General features: G+C 54.7%; 2 protein-coding genes across 3 annotated transcripts in view; both read left to right on the top strand.

The window, feature by feature from the left end:
- SYMPK (symplekin) overlaps positions 1-3,304 on the top strand; it is a 48,254-nt gene extending 44,950 nt beyond the window's left edge. For both annotated transcript variants that reach the window (XM_030797315.1, XM_030797316.1), the window contains 5 exons: positions 626-813; positions 1,786-1,962; positions 2,163-2,258; positions 2,557-2,886; positions 3,045-3,304. In XM_030797315.1, coding sequence (XP_030653175.1) covers positions 626-813; positions 1,786-1,962; positions 2,163-2,258; positions 2,557-2,886; positions 3,045-3,182 — 929 coding nt within the window. In that variant the 3' untranslated portion in view covers positions 3,183-3,304. The remainder of the gene's footprint in view (positions 1-625; positions 814-1,785; positions 1,963-2,162; positions 2,259-2,556; positions 2,887-3,044) is intronic.
- Positions 3,305-3,382: 78 nt separating this feature from the next.
- On the top strand, positions 3,383-20,129 carry RSPH6A (radial spoke head 6 homolog A). The gene is made up of 6 exons (XM_003277597.3): positions 3,383-4,221; positions 8,561-8,798; positions 11,596-12,363; positions 13,552-13,699; positions 15,224-15,341; positions 19,730-20,129. The coding sequence occupies exons 1-6, from the start codon at positions 3,572-3,574 to the stop codon at positions 19,968-19,970; spliced, it is 2,163 nt and encodes a 720-aa protein (XP_003277645.2). The 5' UTR covers positions 3,383-3,571; the 3' UTR covers positions 19,971-20,129.
- The last annotated feature ends 1,001 nt before the right edge of the window (positions 20,130-21,130 follow it).

Raw genomic sequence — 21,130 nt, 5'->3', positions numbered from 1 at the left:
CCTCTGGGTCCTACTGGTACTGGCACTGGGTGTTGAGCTGGGGGCTCATCGTATGCCCCTGCCCCAGCCTCCTCTTGTCCCTCCCTTCACTATTACTCTACTGATTGTGCCCATATCCCCCACACAGCCCTTAGCCTGGCACCCCCCCATCTTCCCAGCACCAGCGCAAGCCCTGTATCCTTGTCAGGACTGGGTGGGCAGTCCCTTGGCCCCCTGACGAGCTGGTCTGTGGACTGCTGTTCTCTCTGGAGGGGCTGGTGGAAGCCAATAGCTGCCTTCCCTCCCTAGCAGGGGTGGGGGGCCCTGCCACTCCCCCAGGGCTTGGCAACACATCTTTCCCAAGGTCGTCCTTAAAGTGAGGGGCCATGGGTTCCCTGTTCCACCCATGTTTGGGGCTTCCTGGAGTTGGATGTCTTCTCCCTTGAACCAAGCCTGCAGGTTTTCCAAGGGCGGGGCTGCAGTGTGCCTTCTGCTGGGTGGGGGCAGTCTTCTGTCTCCCGCAGGGGCTTTAGAATCAGGGCTTTAGAAGTCTTCCCCTCACATGGGCAGACAGCAGGGCCGGGACTCCCACCTCCCAGGGGGCAGCTGGGCAGAGAGGACAGGCCCACTCTCCGCCTCCTCGCAGCCACCAACCTGTGCTTTGCGGAGCGGAACGTGTACACGTCAGAGGTGCTGGCCGTGGTGATGCAGCAGCTGATGGAGCAGAGTCCCCTGCCCATGCTGCTCATGAGGACCGTCATCCAGTCCCTGACCATGTACCCCCGCCTGGGGGGCTTCGTCATGAACATCCTGTCCCGCCTCATCATGAAGCAGGTAACCCACCCCCGGCCACCCCGCCCCCAGGCTGCAGATAGCAGCTTCTAGCCTGCTTGCCCTCCCCTTCCCCCGCCTGACCCCAGAGGGAGCCCGGTGGAGGACAGAGCAGGCTCTGCTCTGCCTCCTGCCAAGAAAATAGCAGTGCTCCAGGGTCTATGACTGGGCCAGCTCCCAGGTGATGAGGGAGGGCAGCTGGGTGGTAGGAGCTGTGGTAACCCTCAAGGGGTGTGCACCCGGGAGAGGCATGGCTGCTCCTCACCCTCCACTGCTGTGTGCCCGGCCAGGATGCATCCCAGAGCTGAAAAATGGCCCAGTTTTTTAAGAGGTGCTAGAAATTTGGGCTTTAGAAATACCACTATAAGGCCAGGTGTGATGTTTCACACCTGTAAGGCCAATTCCTTGGGAGGCCGAGGCAGGAGGACTACTTGAGCCCGGGAGTTTGGGGCTGCAGTGAGGAAGAAACGCGCCACTCACTGCACTCTAGCCTGGGCGGCAGAGTAAGACCATGTCTCAAAAAAAAAAAAAATGGAACACAAAAACACAAACCCCGCAGGGCTAATGTCACCCCTGGAGGCTGCCGTGAGAATGTACATGTGACCCAGGACAGGTCCCAGCACCGGCACGGACCTCTGCTGTTTAGCAGGGGTAATTTCGCCCCCTGGAGGCTGCCGTGAGAATGTCATGAGAAGTGCTCCCGCAGCACTTAGCCTGGGCCTGGCCCAGGGGGAGCTCTGGTAAAAGGCGGCTGAGTTTTCTTGCACCCCCTTCCCAAGTTGCCCTCATGGTCCAGCCGCCTGGATCGGGAAGACAAAGGCCTCTGGAGGGAGGTCAGGGCTGCTTGTGGCCCATCCAGAGGAATCTTGGATGGTGGAATTTGGGCATGGTCTTGGCAAGGTCTTTCTCCCAGGGTCAAGGCTGGGGGCGCTGCCTGCGTGCCTCTCCCGACGGCTCCCTCCCTCCCTGGTTCAGGTGTGGAAGTACCCCAAGGTGTGGGAGGGCTTCATCAAGTGCTGCCAGCGCACCAAGCCCCAGAGCTTCCAGGTCATCCTGCAGCTGCCGCCCCAGCAGCTGGGAGCCGTCTTTGACAAGTGCCCGGAGCTCCGGGAGCCCCTACTGGCCCATGTCCGCTCCTTCACCCCCCACCAGGTACCCCTTCCCCCAACCCCGGGTGTGTGGTGCGTGGCCCCCTGGGTCCCTCCGGTTGGTGGGGACTGCATGGAGGCGGACACAAGAAGGCCCTGCACTGCTGGGAGCTCTGGAGGGTTAGGACCCCCAGACCTGAGGTGTGCAAGTGGGGTCTCTGTGCCAGAGCTGCCCCCAGCGCCCCCTTCGTGCTCTCCACCCAGCAAGCTCACATCCCTAACTCCATCATGACCATCTTGGAGGCCAGCGGCAAGCAGGAGCCAGAGGCCAAGGAGGCGCCTGCGGGGCCCCTGGAGGAGGTGAGGGCCCTGTAGCCCACCCATCTGGATCCCCAGACTCCCACCCCATATCCAAGCCAGCAAGGCTCACCATGGCCTCCTCCCGACCCCGAGAGACTCAGGCCACCCCTGCCTCTGGGCCACCCGTCTCCCAGGGGATGCTTCTGCTGGGAGTTGAAGGTCTTGGGGGACAACTGCCCCTTCCTCCCCATGCTCTTGGTGAAGAATTCAAAGACCACCTCAGGGTGATTCCTTCTCTTTCCGGCCGCCCTCTGAGCCACCCACCTCTGAGCTTCTGTGTGGCCCTCCCTATCCCCAGGATGACCTGGAACCCCTGGCCTTGGCCCCGGCCCCAGCACCCCGGCCCCCTCAGGACCTCATCGGCCTGAGGCTGGCCCAGGAGAAGGCTTTAAAGCGGCAGCTGGAGGAGGAGCAGAAGCTGAAGCCGGGAGGAGTGGGAGCCCCCTCTTCTTCCTCCTCTCCCTCTCCCTCGGCCCGGCCGGGCCCTCCCCCGTCTGAGGAAGCCATGGATTTCCGGGAGGAGGGGCCTGAGTGCGAGACCCCGGGCATTTTCATCAGCATGGATGACGACTCGGGGCTGACGGAGGCCGCGCTGTTGGACTCTAGTCTCGAAGGTCCCCTACCCAAGGTAGGGAGAGCAGCCCCCGCTGCGAAGGAGGAAGCCGGATCTGGGCCGGGGTGAAGGTTGGGGGGGGTGGGGGCGGGCATCAGGGGGCAGGGCCTGAAGGGGAGCTTGGAGGGGACCGCGCCCTCCACCTGGCCCCCCTTTCCTTCCCTGGTCACCAGGAGACGGCAGCGGGTGGGCTGACCTTGAAGGAAGAGCGGAGCCCCCAGACCCTCGCACCTATTGGAGAAGATGCTGTGAAGACCCCCAGCCCGGTTGCTGAGGACGCCAGGGAACCTGAGGCCAAGGGGAACAGCTGACGGGGCTCCAGGGGGAAGGGGGGTGGGACAGGGACGCGGGGCTGGGGGATGGGGCTTGACCTGCGGGTGCTTTGCTTTAAAAAAAAAAATAAAAGATATGAACTTGGGCAAGTTACTGAAAAGGAAAAAAAAAAAAGGGATGGCGGGCCTGGGGCGCGGGTGCCGTCTGGAGTCTGGCGCGACGTCCGCCGTGGCGCTGCGCGGGATCGGGAGTGCGCGCCCAGAGCCTGCGCGGAACCCACCCTGGCCCGCTCCCCCAGCTCCCCGCGCCCTCCCTGGGTAACTGCCCTCTCTCCCGGTGCTCAGAAACCGGCGGTGTCGACAGGTGGCTCGCTTGGCCTCCTTGTCTGCAAGCCTTTCTCTTAGAGGTCTGTACCTCCTGGCGAACCATGGGAGACCTGCCGCTCTATCCTGAGCGCCCTGCCCAGCAGCCCCCGGGCCGGAGGACTTCTCAGGCCTCCCAGAGGCGGCGCAGTCGGGACCAAGCTCAGGCCCTGGCAGCGGACCCCGAGGAGGGGCAACAGATACCTCCAGACGCCCAGCGAAACGCCGCGGGTGGGTCACAGAGGGGCAGCCTGTCCCAACAGGAGAACTTGCTGATGCCCCACGCCTTCCAGGCTGAGGAAGCCCGGATGGGTGGCATGGAGTACCCATCCGTGAACACGGGCTTTCCCTCAGAGTTCCAGCCCCAGCCTTACTCTGATGAAAGCAGGATGCAGGCCGCCGAGCTCACCACCAGCCTAATGCTGCAGCAGCTCCAGCAGGGCCAAAGCAGCCTGTTCCAGCAACCGGACCCCACCTTCCAGGAGCCCCCAGTCAACCCCTTGGGCCAGTTCAACCTCTACCAGACAGACCAGTTCTCCGAAGGTGCACAGCACGGGCCCTACATAAGGGATGATCCTGCCCTTCAGTTCTCACCCTCTGAGCTGGACTTCCCACACTACAGTGCCGAGGTGCCTGAGCCTGAGCCTCTGGAGCTGGCCGTGCAGAACGCCAAGGCCTACCTGCTGCAGACCAGCATCAATTGCGACCTCAGCCTGTGAGCAGGGGCTAGGAGTGGGGCGGGTGGGGGACCCAGGCAGGGAGGGGCCCCACCCCAAGTCCCTGCCTCAGTCATCCAGACAAGGGATGGTCCCTCATGGAAAACCAGTGACTGCTCCCGGCCTCTAATTCAGCTCAGAGTCGGAATCAATGCCAACAACAGCTAGCATTCACTTCCCAGACATGTGCCGGCACTGCACACATTCACACCTAGTTCTCACCGGAGATGAGCACATCAGCTCATCCTACTTTACAGAGGAGGAGACCGAGACACAGAGAAGTTGGGTCGCTTACCCAAAACTACACAGCTAGGATATGGCAGAGTCAGGATTCCAGAACACGTGATTTGGCTCCCCAAGCCCTCTTGCTTTTTTTTCCCCCCATACATAGTCTCACCCTGTCGCCCAGACTGAAGCACAATGGCGTGGTCTTGGCTTAGGGCAACCTCTCCCTCCCGAGTTCAAGTGATTCTCCTGCTTCAGCCTCCCGAGTAGCTGGGGTTACAGGCGTGCTCCACCTCACCCAGCTAATTTTTGTATTTTTAGTAGAGACAAGGTTTCACCATGTTGCCCAGGCTAGTCTCAAACTCGACCTCAAGTGATCCGCCCACCTCGGCCTCCCAAAGTGCTGGGATTGCAGGCATGAACCACCGTGCCCAGCCCTCCCGAGACCCTCTTATCCTGCAACTAAACCTCCCTGCCTGAGGAAGATACTTGCCAAAGCCACTTAGCTGCAGTCACAATACACTGCTCTCAGCCTCCATTAGATACCCAGGATGCTCTCATTATAGGGGAGTGGACAAGAAACAGAAAAAGTGATAAACTGAAGCTAAAGGCTCAGGTGAAAAATAAGGGAGGCTAAGAGGGCTAGGGAACACATGAAATAGTGGGGGTCCAGCCAGGCGCAGTGGCTCACGCCTGTTATCCCAGCACTTTAGGAGGCCAAGACGGGCGGATCACCTGAGCTCAGGAGTTCGAGACCAGCCTTGCCAACATGTCGAAACCCTGTCTCTACTAAAAAATACAAAAATTATCAGGGCATGGTAGCGTGGGCCTGTAATCCCAGCTCCTCAGGAGGTTGAGGCAGGAGAATCGCTTGAACCCAGGAGGCAGAGGTTGCGGTGAGCTGAGATCGTGCCACTGCACTCCAGCCTGGGCAACAGAGCGAGACTCCATCTCAAAAAAATAAATTGTGTGGGTCAGTGAAGGCCTGTCCAAGGAGGTGACATTTGATTAGGGCTCTGAAGAAGTCGAGGGAGAGCATCTTGCAGATAACCGGAGGAAGAGTGAGCCAGGCAGAGCGCACGGCAAATGCAAAGGCTCTGAGGCTTGCCGTTTTTGAGGAGCAGTAAGGAGGGGCTGGTATGTCTGGAACCAAGGGAGGAAGAGGGAGAGCGGGAGAAATTAGGTTGATGAAGTAATGGTTCTTATTAAAGCACAAAGCTGGCCCTGTCCCTCCAATGCTCAGAACCTGCTATGGCTCCCCACTGCCCACAGGGGGAAGCTCAGACTCCTCACCAGAGCCTTCAAGGCTCCTGGCCTGAGACATGTAAGGCCTTGCTCATGCCTGTAATCCCAGCACTTTGGGAGGCCAAGGCAGACAGATCACTCGAAGTCAGGAGTTCAAGACCAGCCTGGCCAACATGGCAAAACCCTGTCTCTACTAAAAATACGAAAAGTTAGCCAGGCGTGGTGGCGCACACCTGTGATCTCAGCTACTCGGGAGGCTGAGGCAGGAGAATCACTTGAACCGGGAGGCAGAGGCTACAGTGAGCCAAGATCATGCCAATGCACTCCAGCCTGAGCAACAGAGCGAGACTCCGTCTCAAACAAACCAACAAACAAAAGGCCTTATATGGTTCAGCCCCTGCCCACTGTCCAAACTTCACTTCTAGTCACTACCTGCTCCTTCCTCGGATCCTAGAATCTAGTCGGAATTAACCTCTGGCTATTTCCCAAGTGCCAGCTCTTCAGAGCTTCAGGCTCTCTTCCTGAGAAGACCTAGCGAAAGTCTCACCTCTTCTTACCCTTCCCAACTTCCATGATGGCCCAACACCACACCCAAGACTGCCAGCAAAACAGCTTCCGCACAGCAAAAGGTGACACATACATGCTTGGAAATCAGACCAACTTGGTTTCAAAGGCTGACTGTGGCCGGGCCCGGTGGCTCACGCCTGTAATTCCAGCAGTTTGGGAGGCTGAGGCAGACAGATCACTTGAGTCCAGGAGTTTGAGACCAGCCTGGGCAACATGGCAAAACCCCATGTCCACAAAAAGTGCAAAAATTAGCCAGGCATGGTGGCACACGTGTAATCCCAGCTACTGGGGAGGCTGAGGTGGGAGAATCACTTGAACCTGGGAACCAGAGGTTGCAGTGAGCCAAGACCGAGCCACTGCACTCCAGCCTGGGTGACAAAGTGAGACCCTGTCTCAAAAAAAAAAAAAAAAGAAATACAAAAAATACAAATGTTGGCCAGGCATGGTGGTTCACACCTGTTAACCCAGCACTTTAGGAGGCCAAGACGGGTGGATCACCTGAGGTCAGGAGTTCGAGACCAGCCTGGCCAACATAGTGAAACCCCGTCTCTACTAAAAATACAAAAATTAGCTGGGGATGGTGGTGCGTGCCTGTAGTCCCAGCTACTCAGGAGGCCGAGGCAGGAGAATCGCTTGAACCCAGGAACCCAGGACGCAGAGGTTGTGGTGAGCCGAGCTGACACCACTGCACTCCAGCCTGGGCAACAAAGCAAAACTCTGTCTCAAAATAATAATAATAATAATAATAATAATAATAATATAAATGTTGGCCAGGTGCGGTGGCTCACGCCTGTAATCCCAACACTGGGAGGCCGAGGAAGGCGGATCACCTGAGGTCAGGAGTTTGAGACCAGCCTGGCCACCATGGCGAAATCCTGTCTCTACAAAAAATACAAAAAAATTAGTGGGACTTGGTGGTGCATGCCTGTAATCCCAGCTACTTGGGAGGCTGAGGCAGGAAAATCGCTTGAACCCAGGAGACAGAGACTGCAGCGAGCCGAGGTCGTGCCACTGCACTCCAGCCTGGGCAACAGAGCGAGACCGCCTCTGAAAAATAAATTAAAAAAATAAAATTGCAAACCCTCTCCCATCCCTGGCACCCCCAGGCCCCATTCAGTACTTTATGTGTCACCCTAAAAATTACCACCCCGTGCCTGACACACTGTATATATTTTGCTTGTTTGATTAGTGTCAGTTTCCATCATAAGAATGTCAGCCAGTTGGCCGGGCGCGGTGGCTCACGCTTGTAATCCCAGCGCTTTGGGAGGTCGAGGCGGGCGGATCACGGGGTCAGGAGATCGAGACCACGGTGGAACCCTGTTTCTACTAAAAATACAAAAAAATTAGCCGGGCGTGGTGGCGGGCGCCTGTAGTCCCAGCTACTCGGAGAGGCTGAGGCAGGAGAATGGCGTGAACCTGGGAGGCAGAGCTTGCAGTGAGCCGAGGTCGCGCCACTGCACTCCAGCGTGGGTGACAGAGCAAGACTCCGTCTCAAAAAGAAAAAAAAAAAAAAAATGAATGTCGGCCAGGCGCGGTGGCTCACGCCTGTAATCCCAGCACTTTGGGAGGCTGACGTGGGCAGATCACGAGGTCGGGAGTTCGAGACCAGCCTGACCAACATGGTGAAACCTCGTCTCTACTAAAAATACAAAAATTAACCAGGCGTGGTGGCGGGTGCCTATAATCCCAGCTACTCAGGAGGCTGAGGCAAGAGAATTGCTTGAACCCGGGAGGCAGAGGTTGCAGTGAGCTGAGATGAACCACTGCACTCCAGCCTGAGCAACAGAGCGAGACTCCATCTCAAAAAATAAATAAATAAAAATAAATAAATAGGCCGGGCGCAGTGGCTCACGCTTGTAATCCCAGCACTTTGGGAGGCCGAGGCGGGCGGATCAGGAGGTCAGGAGATCGAGACCACGGTGAAACCTCGTCTCTACTAAAAAATACAAAAAAATTAGCCGGGCGTGGTGGCGGGCACCTGTAGTCCCAGCTACTTGGAGAGGCTGAGGCAGGAGAATGGCGTGAACTCGGGAGGCGGAGCTTGCAGTGAGCCGAGATTGCGCCACTGCACTCCAGCCTGGGCGACAGAGCGAGACTCCGTCTCAAAAAATAAATAAATAAATAAAATAAATAAATAAATAAATAAATAAATAAATAAATAAATGTCAGCTACACCTGGGCAGGGACCTTTTCTGTTCCCTACTGTGTCCCCAGCACCAGGCACAGGGCCAGGCACATGGGAGCCGGCTCAGTGAGCTGAGTGAGTGAATGACGTCCCTCTCCCACTCCTGCGGGAGGCAGGTACCAGCACCTGGTGAATCTGCTGACCAAGATCCTAAACCAGCGGCCCGAGGACCCCTTGTCTGTCCTGGAGTCTCTGAACCGCACCACGCAGTGGGAGTGGTTCCACCCCAAGCTGGACACGCTGCGGGACGACCCTGAGATGCAGCCCACCTACAAGATGGCAGAGAAACAGAAGGCGCTGTTCACCCGGAGCGGAGGCGGCACCGAAGGCGAACAGGAGATGGAGGAGGAAGTGGTGAGTGAGCCAGTCAGGAGAGGCGGGCATCAGGGTCACTGGGGGCCCAAGCATACTTACGGCACAGCCTGTGCCAAGGCCTGGAGGTGAAAGACAGCATTGGACAATCCAGTCACAAAACAACTTCAGTCTTGGCAGGATGGGGTGACTTACGTCTGTAATCCCAGCACTTTGGGAGGCCGAAGTGGGTGGATCAAGAGGTCAGGAGTTCGAGACCAGCCTGGCCAATACAGCGAATCCCCATCTCTACTAAAAATACAAAAATTAGCTGGGCGTGGTGGCGGGCTCCTGTAATCCCAGCTACTCAGGAGGCTGAGACAGGAGAATCACTTGAACCCAAGGGAGGAGGTTGAAGTGAGCCAATGGCGCCACTGCACTCCAGCCTGGGCAACAAGAGACTCTGTATCAAAACAAAACAAAACAAAAACAAAAACAACTTCAGTCTCATGGGTGCCCCCAGTGGAGGAGGCAGGACCAGGTCACAGGCGGCCTTGAACACAAGGCAAAGGGCATGGGCTTTCTCCTGAGGCCACTGGAGCACCGTTGAACAGTCTGAAGCAAAGGAAAGGCTGTCAGCTCTGCTTTTTATTTTTTTAATTTTTATTTTATATATATATATATATATATATATATATATAGTTTTTTCTGCCAGGCGTGGTGGCTCACGCCTGTAATCCCAGCACTTTGGGAGGCCAAGACGGGTGGATCACAAGGTCAGGAGTTCGAGACCAGCCTGGCCAACATGGTGAAACCCCATCTCTACTAAAAATACAAAAATTAGCTGGGCGTGGTGGTGCATGCCTATAATCCCAGGTACTGGGGAGGCTGAGGCAGGAGAATGGCTTGAACCCAGGAGTGGAGGTTGCAGTGAGCCGAGATCAGATCACTGCACTCCAGCCTGGGTGACAGAGCAAGACTCTGTCTCAAAAATAATGATAATAAATAAATAATAAAGATTTGGGGACTGGTTGAATAATAAAGTGTTGGGGACAGCCTTGTGGCCACATGGATAGGGGCTGGCAGGCATTTCCCTGGGAGAGGGAAGAGCATTGGTCTGTGGCCGGTGCAGATGTACATTACACTTCTTCCTCTGGCTTCTGAACCAAAACTTTGCTGGCTTCTTTTTTTTTTTTTTTTTTGAGAGACAGAGTCTTACTCTGTCACCCAGGCTAGAGTGTAGTAGTGCGATCTCCACCACTCACTGCAAGCTCCACCTCCCAGGTTCATGTCACTCTCCTGCCTCAGCCTTCCTAGTAGCTGGGACTACAGGCGCCCGCCACCACGCCCGGCTAATTTTTTGTATTTTTAGTAGAGACGGGGTTTCACCGTGTTAGCCAGGATGGTCTTGATCTCCTGACCTTGTGATTTCCCTGCCTTGGCCTTCCAAAATACTGGGATTACAGGCGTGAGCCACTGCACCCAGCTGTAAACTTTGCTGGCTTCTAGTTTCAGCCTGCTTGCCTGCAGTCCCTTTCTGATCCTCTCTCTCTCTCTCTCTCTCTTTCTCTTTCTTTCCTTCTTCCTCTTTTTTCTCCTCCTCCTCCTCTCCTTCTTTTCTTCTTCTCCTCCACCCCACCCATCCTCTGGCTGTGTGAATCAAGCAGATGGTATAGATGGAGGCAGTGAGGACAGGACTTATTACCATCCTCTAACATCACTGACTCCTCCGTTCAAGACCTGTCTTCTCCCTTAACTTTCTGTGAAACATGGAGTACGTGTTAGGAGTGCATTGGGGCTCAAGTCACAGAAATCATGAATAAAAGTGGCTTCTTTGTTACAGGAGCAAGAAGGTCAGGGTGGGTAAGGCAGCTGAGCAATGCTACTGGGGACCAGGCAATTTCCACCATTCATCTCCACCGCCATTAAGGGTGTAGTACTTTGTCTCCCATGTGTTGTCTCATGGTCCCAAGATAGCTGCTGTGGCTCCAGATCTTATATCCCCATTCCAGGCAGGAAGAATAGGGAATGACAAAAGGCAAAAGATTTTCTCCTAGTGTGGTTTTCCCTTTTCTTCTCCATCAGGGACATCCTGTCCAAGGGCTTTCCCTACATCTCACTGGCCAGCACGAGTGGCCTGAGCAGCTGAGTTACAGAATCTTTTAGGTTTCTTTTTTTTTTTTTTTGAGACGGAGTCTCACTCTGTCACCCAGGCTGGAGTGCAGTGGTGTGATCTTGGCTCACTGCAAGCTCCACCTCTCAGGGCCGAGTGATCCTCCTGCCTCAGCCTCCCAAGTAGCTAGGATTACAGGTGCCTGCCAGCACGCCTGCCTAATTTTTATATTTTTTGTAGAGACAGTGTTTCACCATGTTGGCCAGGCTGGTCTCAGACTCCTGACCTCAGGTGACCTACCTGCCTTGGCCTCCCTAAGTGCTGGGATTTCAGGCGGGAGCCACCACATCAGGCCTCTTTTTATTTTTTGAGACTGTGTCTCACTTTGTTGCTCAGGCTGGAGTGCGGTGGAGCAATCTCAGCTCAATGCAACCTCCGCCTCCCCAGTTCAAGTGGTTCTCCTGCCTCAGCCTCCTGGGTAGCTGGGATTACAAGCGCCTGCTTGTATGGCTGGCTAATTTTTGTATTTTTAGTAGAGACAATTTCACCATGTTGGCCAGGCTGGACTCCAATAATTGACCTCAAGTGATCAGCTGGCCTCCGCCTTTCAAAGTGCTGAGATGACAGGCGTGAGCCACTGCACCCGGACTCTTTTAGCTCTCTTGACTCTAGAAGAGACTGGAAGAGGTAGGCTAGGGAGCAGAGCTTCAGCATTCTCCCCTCTGCCCTCCACCCTACCTTGCGCAGGGGGAGACACCAGTGCCCAACATCATGGAGACTGCCTTCTACTTCGAGCAGGCCGGCATCGGCCTGAGCTCAGACGAGAGCTTCCGCATTTTCCTGGCCATGAAACAGCTGGTGGAGCAGCAGCCCATCCACACCTGTCGCTTCTGGGGCAAGATCCTGGGAATCAACCGCAGCTACCTGGTGGCCGAGGTGGAATTCCGGGAGGGCGAGGAGGAGGCAGAGGAGGAGGAGGAGGTGGAGGAGATGACGGAAGGGGGCGAGGTCATGGAGGCGCACGGCGAGGAGGAGGGCGAGGAGGACGAGGAGAAGGCCGTGGACATCGTCCCTAAGCCCGTATGGAAGCCGCCACCCGTGATCCCCAAGGAGGAGAGCCGCTCAGGCGCCAACAAGTACCTGTACTTTGTGTGCAACGAGCCGGGCCTGCCGTGGACGCGGCTGCCCCACGTCACTCCGGCCCAGATCGTAAACGCCCGAAAGATCAAGAAGTTCTTCACAGGCTACCTGGACACGCCGGTCGTCAGCTACCCGCCCTTCCCGGGCAACGAGGCCAACTACCTGCGGGCCCAGATCGCCCGCATCTCGGCCGCTACGCAGGTCAGCCCGCTGGGCTTCTACCAGTTTAGCGAGGAGGAGGGCGACGAGGAGGAGGAAGGTGGTGCTGGGCGTGACTCCTACGAGGAGAACCCCGACTTCGAGGGCATCCCCGTGCTGGAGCTGGTCGACTCCATGGCCAACTGGGTGCATCACACACAGCACATCCTGCCACAGGTGAGCGTCGGGACTCCCGCCTCTCACAAATGGCAGGAGCAGGGGGCTCGCGCATGACCCTGCAATACTGAAGTCAAGCTCTTACTCTCTGCTAGGCAACTAATATTCATTCGTTCATTCATCCATCCATTCATTGGTTCAACAGATATTGGTGGATAATCCCATCAGAAACCTTTGGGGAGAGAGGCATTTTTTTTTTCTTTCTTTCTTCTTTTTTTTTTTTTTTTTTTCTGAGACAGAGTCTCGCTCTATTGCCTAGGCTGGAGTGCAGTGGCGTGATCTCGGCTCACTGCAAGCTCTGCCTCCTGGGTTCACGCCATTCTCCTGCCTCAGCCTCCTGAGTAGCTGGGACTACAGGCGCCCACCACCATGCCGGCTAATTTTTTTGTGGTTTTAGTAGAGATGGGGTTTCACCGTGTTAACCAGGATGGTCTCGATCTCCTGACCTCGTAATCCGCCCACCTTGGCCTCCCAAAGTGCTGGGATTACAGGCGTGAGCCACTGCTTGGGAGGCTGAGGCAGGAGAATGGTGTGAACCCAGGAGGCAGAGCTTGCAGTGAGCCACTGCACTTCAGCCCAGGCAACAGAGCGAGACTCTGTCTCAAAAAAAAAAAACAAAAAAAATCAATCAGTGGGCCAGGTGCAATGGCTCGCGCCTGTAATCCCAGCACTTTGGGAGGCCAAGGCGGGTGTATCACTTGAGATCAGGAGTTCAAGACCAGCCTGGCCAACATGGCGAAACCCCATCTCTACTAAAAAATACAAAAATTAGCTGGGCGTGGTGTCAGGCACCTGTAATCCCAGCTACTCGGGAGGCTGAGGCAGGAGAATCACTTAAACCGGGAAGCAGAGGTTGCAGTGAGCCAAGATTGTGCCACTGCACTCCAGCCTGGGCCACAGAGTAAAACTACATCTCAAAAAAAAAAAAAAAAAAAAAAAAAGAATCAATGAGTGAATGAATGCATGAATGGGGTCACACAGTCAGGAGTCCTCACCTCAACACAGCAGTTCTGTCGGCCCGTTTCACACCTCTCCTTAACTGTACGGCTAAATCTTGCCCTCTTGCCTGTGCCTGGGTCTCTGAGGACAAGGCTATGCTTCAGTCCTGTTGGCCCTTCACCTCCCCCACAGGATGCAGGCTGGGCTCCGTGCACTGGGGCCATCACCTGAGCTTCCCCCCACCCCCAGGGCCGCTGCACTTGGGTGAACCCTTTGCAGAAGACAGACGAGGAGGAGGAGGACCTGGAGGAGGAGGAAGAAAAGGCAGATGAGGGGCCGGAGGAGGTGGAGCAGGAGGTTGGTCCCCCACTGCTAACGCCACTTTCAGAAGATGCCGGTAAGGAAGCCCTCTCAGCCTGTGCACCACTGGCTGGGGAGGGCTGGGAAGAAAGGGAGGGGTGGCTGGACTGCTGGGGTCCATCTCCCTGGTCCTTCCCTCCCAGCCTCAGAGGCTCTCTCAGCTAAAAAACGGGTGTAATCACAGTTGCCCCATCAGGAGGTTCTGGGAACGTGTCCATAGGCACGTGGCAATGGCCCAAACATTAGGATATGGCCTTTCGAGTTTGGGCCTGGAGGGAGGGGGATGTAGTTGGGGAACCCTGCCTAAAGACTGGAGCTGGGTGTGCGTGTGTGCGTGTGCATGTGTGTGTGTGTGTGTTGTTGTTGTTTTGAGATGGAGTCCAGCTCTGTCACCCAAGCTAGGGTGTAGTGGTGCAATCTTGGCTCACTGCAACCTCAACCTCTCAGGTTCATGCAATTCTCCCGTCTCAGCCTCCTAAGTAGCTGGATTACAGGCGTGTGCCACCACGCCCAGATAACTTTTGTATTTTAAGTAGAGATGGGGTTTCACCATGTTGGCCAGGCTGATCTCGAACTCCTGGCCTCAAGTGATCCACCTTACTCGGCCTCCCAAAGTGCTGGGATTACAGGCATGAGCCACTGTGCCCAACCTGGAGCTGGATTTTGGATGAATGGACGGGAATTTTGTAAGGTTGGGGCCTCAGGCACCTGCAGGGAAGTGGAGAGAGAGGCTAGGAGTGGGCCAGGGGACAGGTCCTGGATTTGAAGCCAGATCCTGCCAGCTTCTGCCCTGCCCTCTGCACCCTGGTCCAAACCGATGACCAACTCGGGAGTGGAATCACAATGGCTCCCCAGTCTGGGGGCCCTGCTGGGTGCCAGGCACTGCAGCAGGTATGCTGCAGACCTTGTCACCAGGCTTCACTGCCACCCTGCAACAGAGGCCAGATGAGTCTCCCCATTTCCTGGGTGCAGCCACTGAGGCTCAGACAGGTGAACTGGCTTCCTGGGGCCACATAGAGAAAGAGTGGTCCAGGCCAGGCGAGGTGGCTCACGCCTGTAATCCCAGCACTTTGGGGGGCTGAGGTGGGTGGATCACCTGAGGTCAGGAGTTCGAGACCAGCTTGGCCAACATGGTGAAACCCTGTCTCTTCTAAAAATACAAAAATTAGCCAGGCGTGGTGGCGCATGCCTGTAATCCCAGCTACTCAGGAGGCTGAGGAAGGAGAGTCGCTTGAACCCAGGAGGCAGAGGTTGCAGTGAGTCGAGCTCACACCACTGCACTGCAGCCTGAGTGACAAAGCAATGAGACTCTGTCTCCAAAAAAAAAGAGTGAGAGAGAGAGAGAGAGAGAGAGAGAGTGTGTGTGTGTGTGTGTGTGTGTGTGTGTGTGTGGGGTCTGCAGCCAGGGTTCAAACACCGCAGCCTGGGCTGTTGGTGGCTGTAGTTCCCCTCATGCCCCTCCAGGCCTCCCTCACTGCTGCCTGCCTTCCTCCGGGGTGCAGTGCAGGGCCTGGGGGCCTCCCTGACCCTGCTGCCCCCCTCTGCTGCCTCTCCACCACAGAAATCATGCACCTGGCACCCTGGACCACCCGCCTGTCCTGCAGCCTCTGCCCGCAGTACTCAGTGGCCGTCGTGCGCTCCAACCTCTGGCCCGGGGCCTATGCCTATGCCAGTGGCAAGTAGGTCTTCCCCCAGCCCCTCCCAGCAGGAGAATCCCTCAGGACTTTTTCAAGGCCTGGTTGGGCTGGGCAACTCGCCAGGGTGGGCAAAGATGGGGAGGGCCCCCTTCCAGAAGCCCCTAGGACTAACGCCCTCATAGCTCCTAGGAGTTTCACCAGGGCTAAAGTGGGAAATACCAGCCCACTAGGATGGGTCTTAGTGATGAATCATGATGACAGCAAGGAGAGTAAGAGAGTGGGAGGGACTGGCTATGGTCACACAGCAGGTGCAGGATACGAACCTGGATCTCCAGCCCCCTGATGACAGGGGCAGAATCCCTCTCTGGAGGAGCTAACTCCTTCCCTGGGGTCCCCTGGACAGTTCTTCCAGTCTTTTTGTTTGTGGTTTTGTTTTGTTTGAGATGGAGTCTCACTCTGTCACCCAGGCTGGGCGACAGTGCAGTAGCGCGATCTCAGCTCACTAAAACTTCCGCCTCCCAGGTTCAAGTGATTCTCCTCCCTCAGCTTCCCTGGTAGCTGGGAGTACAGATGCATGCCACCATGCCTGGCTAATTTTTGTATTTTAGTGGAGACGAGATTTTACTATGTTGGCCAGGCTGGTCTCAGACTCCTGACCTCTAGTGATCTGCCCACCTCGGCCTCCCAAAGTGCTGGGATTACAGGCATGAGCCACCGTGCCCGGCCTGTTCTTCCAGTTGGAAGGCTCTTCTCTCTATGGGGCAGAAACCTTCCCTCCCACCACCAGTTGTTCCAAAAAGAATGGCAAGCTTGGGCCAGGTGCACTGGCTCATGCCTGTAATCCCAGCACTCTGGGTTGCCAAGGTGGGAGGATTGCTTGAGCCCAGGAGCTTGAGACCAGCCAGGGGAACATAGTAAGATCCTATCTGTACAAAAAAATAATAATTAAAAAAAATTTAAAAATCAGCCAGGCATGGTGGCACGGACTACGGAGTCCCAGCTACTTAGGGGGCTGAGGCAGAAGGATTGCTTGAGCCCAGGAGATCGAGGTTGCAGTGAGCTGTGATCGCACCACTGCACTCCGGTCTGGGCGACAGAGCAAGACCTTGTCTCAAAACATAAACAAGAATGGCGAGCCAAAGTCACTCCCACATCCTCCCACCCAGCTACGCACTCCCCACAGTCCTTCAGCCTTGCCCCCCAGGCACCTGGCAGCCCTCTGCCCTGCCGCGTGACAGGGGGTTTGCAGCTGGAGGTGGGCGCACCTACCAGCTTTGTCCACCAGATGGCATGACGATTTTTCCTAGAATTTCCTTTTTAATCTCAATGTGAACTGGAACTGTATTCGCTCCTGTATGAATCACAGCCGTGGTGGGATTGCATGTAATCTGGATACTTTAACACATTCCTGGCATTTATTTTTTCCTTCTCTGGAAGCTGGGAAGAGGCACGTTTGCTTTTGCCAACTCCCTTCTTCAGGCCATACCCCAATATGCCAACATTCCTCTGAAAGCAAATGATCCAAACTTGAGGCTCCACTTGTCCATCCATCCTCTGCCCCCACCCACCCAAAGCTCTTCTGTCTTCTGTCCCCCATCCAATATGTGTCCACCCATTGTTCCACTGTTTTTTGTTTTTCTTTTCTTTTCTTTTCTTTTTTTGAGACGGAGTCTTGCTCTTTCGCCCAGGCCAGAGTGCAGTGGCGCGATCTCGGCTCACTGCAAGCTCCGCCTCCCAGGTTCACGCCATTCTCCTGCCTCAGCCTCCCGAGTAGCTGGGACTACAGGCGCCCGCCACCGCACCCGGCTAATTTTTTTTTGTATTTTTAGTAGAGACGGGGTTTCACCGTGTTAGCCAGGATGGTCTCAATCTCCTGACCTCGTGATCCGCCCGCCTCAGCCTCCCAAAGTGCTGGGATTACAGGCATGAGCCACTGCGCCTGGCCTTTTCTTTCTTTCTTTCTTTCTTTTTTATTTATTTATTTATTTATTTATTTTTGAGATAGGGTCTCTCTCTGTCACCCAGGCTGGAGTGCAGTGGCGTGATCATGGCTCACTGAAGCCTCCACCTCCTGGCCACAAGCAATCCTCCCACCTCAGCCTCCCAACATACTAGGATTACAGACATGAGCCACTGTGCCTGGCCTCATTTTTAAATTTTTTTCTTTTTTCTTTTTTTTTGAGATGTAGTCTTATTTTGTTGCCCAGGCTGGAGTTTAGTGGCGTGATCTCAATTCACTGCAACCTCTGCCTCCCGGGTTCAAGCCGTCCTCCTGCCTCAGCCCCCCTGGTAGCTGCAATTACAGGCATGCACTACCATGCCCAGCTAATTTTTGTATTTTTAGTAGAGACGGGGTTTCACCATGTTGGCCAGGCTGGTCTCGAACTCCTGACCAGGTGATCCACCCACCTGGGCCTCTCAAAGTGCAGGGATTACAGGCATGGGCCACCATGCTCGGCTCTCTCTGCCTCTTTATCGGTCTCTGTCTCCCTCTCTCCCTACCTCTTAGTCCCCTCCCTTTCCTCCCATCTATTCCTCTTCCTTCTCTAGTTAAAATTCTGCAGAAAGGCTGGATTGGCTGGGTTAGGCCTGGGCACTTACCTCCTTGTTCATTATCAGTCTCCTGTTAGCAGAATGTAGGCACAACCCAGGGATTTTTTTTTTTTTTTTTTTGAAATGGAGTCTCGCTCTGTCACCCAGGCTGGAGTACAGTGGTGTGATCTCAGCTCACTGCAACATTCACCTCTTGGGTTCAAGTAATTCTCATGCCCCAGCCTCCTGAGTAGCTGGGACTACAGGTGCCCACTACCACGCCCAGCTAATTTTTGTATTTTTTGTAGAGATGTGGTTTCACCAGGGTGGTCTCGAGCCCCTGACCTCAGTTGATCCTCCCACATCGGCCTCCTAAAGTGCTGGGATTATAGGCCTGAACCACCGCACCTGGCAGGGATTTTTGTCTAGTTTGTTTACTGCTGTGTCCCCAGCACCTAGACAATTTTATTTATGTGGGACATAAATAAAATGTCAAATATAAATAAATTGATATCCAACATAAAATTATGTCTTACATAAATAAAATATGAGCCACATATATAATTTAATTTTTTTGTTATCTTTAGTTACTTATTTCTTTTTTTTTTTTAAGACGGAGGCTCGCTCTGTCACCCAGGCTGGAGTGCAGTGGCGCGATCTTGGCTCACTACAAGCTCCGCTTCCCAGGGTTCACTCCATTCTCCTGCCTCAGCCTCCCCAGCAGCTGGGACTACAGGCGCCCGCCACCACGCCCGGCTAATTTTGTTTTTGTATTTTTAGTAGACACGGGGTTTCATCATGTCAGCTAGGATGGTCTCGATCTCCTGACCTCGTGATCCACCCACCTTGGCCTCCCAAAGTGCTGGGATTACAGGCGTGAGCCACCGCACCCGGCCTAGTTACTTATTTCTTGATTTATTTTGAGATACGTTCTCACTCTGTCACTCAGGCTGGAGTGCAGTGGCATGATCACAACTTACTGCAGCCTCAAACTCCTGGGCTCCAGCAATCCTCCCACTTCAGCCTCCCCAGTAGCTGGAACCACAGGCACGTGCTACTGCAACTGGCTAATTTTTTAAACTTTGGGAGGTGGAGGCGGCAGATCACTTGATGTCAGGAGTTCAAGACCAGCCTGGCCAACATGGTGAAACCCCCTCTCTACTAAAAATACAAAAATTAGGCCAGGCATGGTGGCTTATGCCTGTGATCCCAGCACTTTGGGAGGCTGAGGCAGGCAGATCACTTGAGGTCAGGAGTTTGAGACCAGCCTGGCCAACATGGTGAAACCCCGTCTCTACTAAAAATACAAAAATTAGCTGGGCGAGGGGTTGTGTGCCTATAGTCCCAGCTACTTGGGAAGCTGAGGTGGGAGAATCACTTGAATCCAGGAGGCAGATTTTGCAGTGAACCCAGGAGGTGGAGTTTGCATCCAGCCTGGGTAATACAGAGAAACCCAGTGAGCACATTTCACCCTGCCTTTCAAAACTTTGCAGTCATGTTATGCACACGCTGGGTCCTACCCTTAAAGAAAGTCAAGGCTGGCCAGGTGCAGTGGCTCACGTCTGTAATCCCAGCACTTTGGGAGGCTGAGGTGGGCGGATCATGAGGTCAGGAGTTCCAGACCAGACTGGCCAACATGGTGAAACCCCGTCTCTACTAAAAATACAAAAATTAGCTGGGTGTGGTGACGCGTGCCTTTAGTCCTAGCTACACGGGGGCTGAGGCAGGAGAATCGCTTGAACCTGGGAGGTGGAGGTTGCAGTAAGTCAAGATCGCACCACTGCACTCCAGCCTAGGCAACAGATTGAGACTCCATCTCAAAAAAAAAAAAAAAAAAAAAAAAAGTCAAGTCTGGGGCCTTTGAGGGAGAATTTCACAGTGTCTCACTGCCTCTCCAGAAAGTTTGAGAACATCTACATCGGCTGGGGTCACAAGTACAGCCCCGAGAGCTTCAACCCGGCCCTGCCAGCCCCCATTCAACAAGAGTACCCCAGTGGCCCAGAGATCATGGAGATGAGTGACCCCACAGTGGAAGAGGAGCAGGCTCTGAAAGCAGCCCAGGAGCAAGCCCTGGGAACCACAGAGGAGGAGGAGGAGGGCGAGGAAGAGGAGGAGGAGGGCGAGGAGACAGATGACTGAGGCCTGCCCTCTAGCCATTTTCCCCAAGCAGGTAGATAGCAAATTTCCCCTTAGAGGTAGTTAGCATGGATTATATTTTCACTATTTGCTTCCTGTCCCCAGAGGGCAGGCATAGAAAAGGAAGGCAACTGCTTCAAATAAAATTCCTGCACGGCATTATGGATGAGCCATTCATTCATTTGTTCACCACATCTGTTGATATGGACTCCAAGCCAGGGCTGTTGGTCCCTGCAGAGGGCACAGACATTGCCTGGCAGAGTCTCTCCCACCTGTTTGGGTTTTTTTGGTGGTGTTGTTGTTGTTTGAGACAGGGTCTCATTCTGTCACCCAGGTTAGAGTACAGTGGCACAATCACAGCTCCCTGCAGCCTTGACCTCCTGGGCTCAAGCAGTCCTCCCATCTCAGCCTCCTGAGTAGCTGAGACCACAGGTGCACGTCACCACATATACTAATTTTTGTATTTTTTGTAGAGACAGGGTCCTGAGTAACTAGGACTGCAGGCACAGCCCACCATACCCAGCTAAATTTTTTCAATTTTCGAAGTCTCACTATGAGATGGGTTATATGTTGCCCAAGCTGGTTTTGAACTCCTGGCATCAAGCAATCTGCCTGTCTTGGCCTCCCAAAGTGTTAGGATACAGCTGTGAGCCACCGTGACCAGCCCCACCTGTTTTATTTATTCATTTACCTAGCCATCAAACCATTATTGAAATACCTCCTGTCAGCCCACCCCTGTGCTGGGGACACAGACAGCCGCAGTCCTGCCTTCCTGGGCCTCACAACACTGTAGGAAGAGAAACTCATCTCCAGACAGTGACAGCCCAAATGAGGAAGGCCAGAGGACTGACAGAGCTCCCGAGCCAACTCTTGAAGGGTCAAGAAAAGAATGGGGAAAGGCATTCCAAGAATAGGGAACAGAATGTGCAAAGACCCAAGGACAAGAGAGTGATATGTTGGGGTAGTTTTTCAAGCCTCATTTTAGGTGGTAGATAGTGTGAGGAGTTAGTGGTGAGATATGAGATTGAAAAGAGGTTGGCAAGGGCCAGATCACTTGGGGCTTAACTTTGCCCTGAGAGCACTAGGGAACTACAGATGGGTTTTGAGCAGGGGAGGGCCCTGATCATATTCATGCTTTAGAAAGACCTCTCTAGGCCGAGTGC

The sequence above is a fragment of the Nomascus leucogenys genome, chromosome 17 (genome assembly GCF_006542625.1).
Source record: "Nomascus leucogenys isolate Asia chromosome 17, Asia_NLE_v1, whole genome shotgun sequence".
In the NCBI taxonomy this organism is placed as follows: Eukaryota; Metazoa; Chordata; class Mammalia; order Primates; family Hylobatidae; genus Nomascus; species Nomascus leucogenys.
This window is presented reverse-complemented; position numbering and strand designations above follow the sequence as displayed.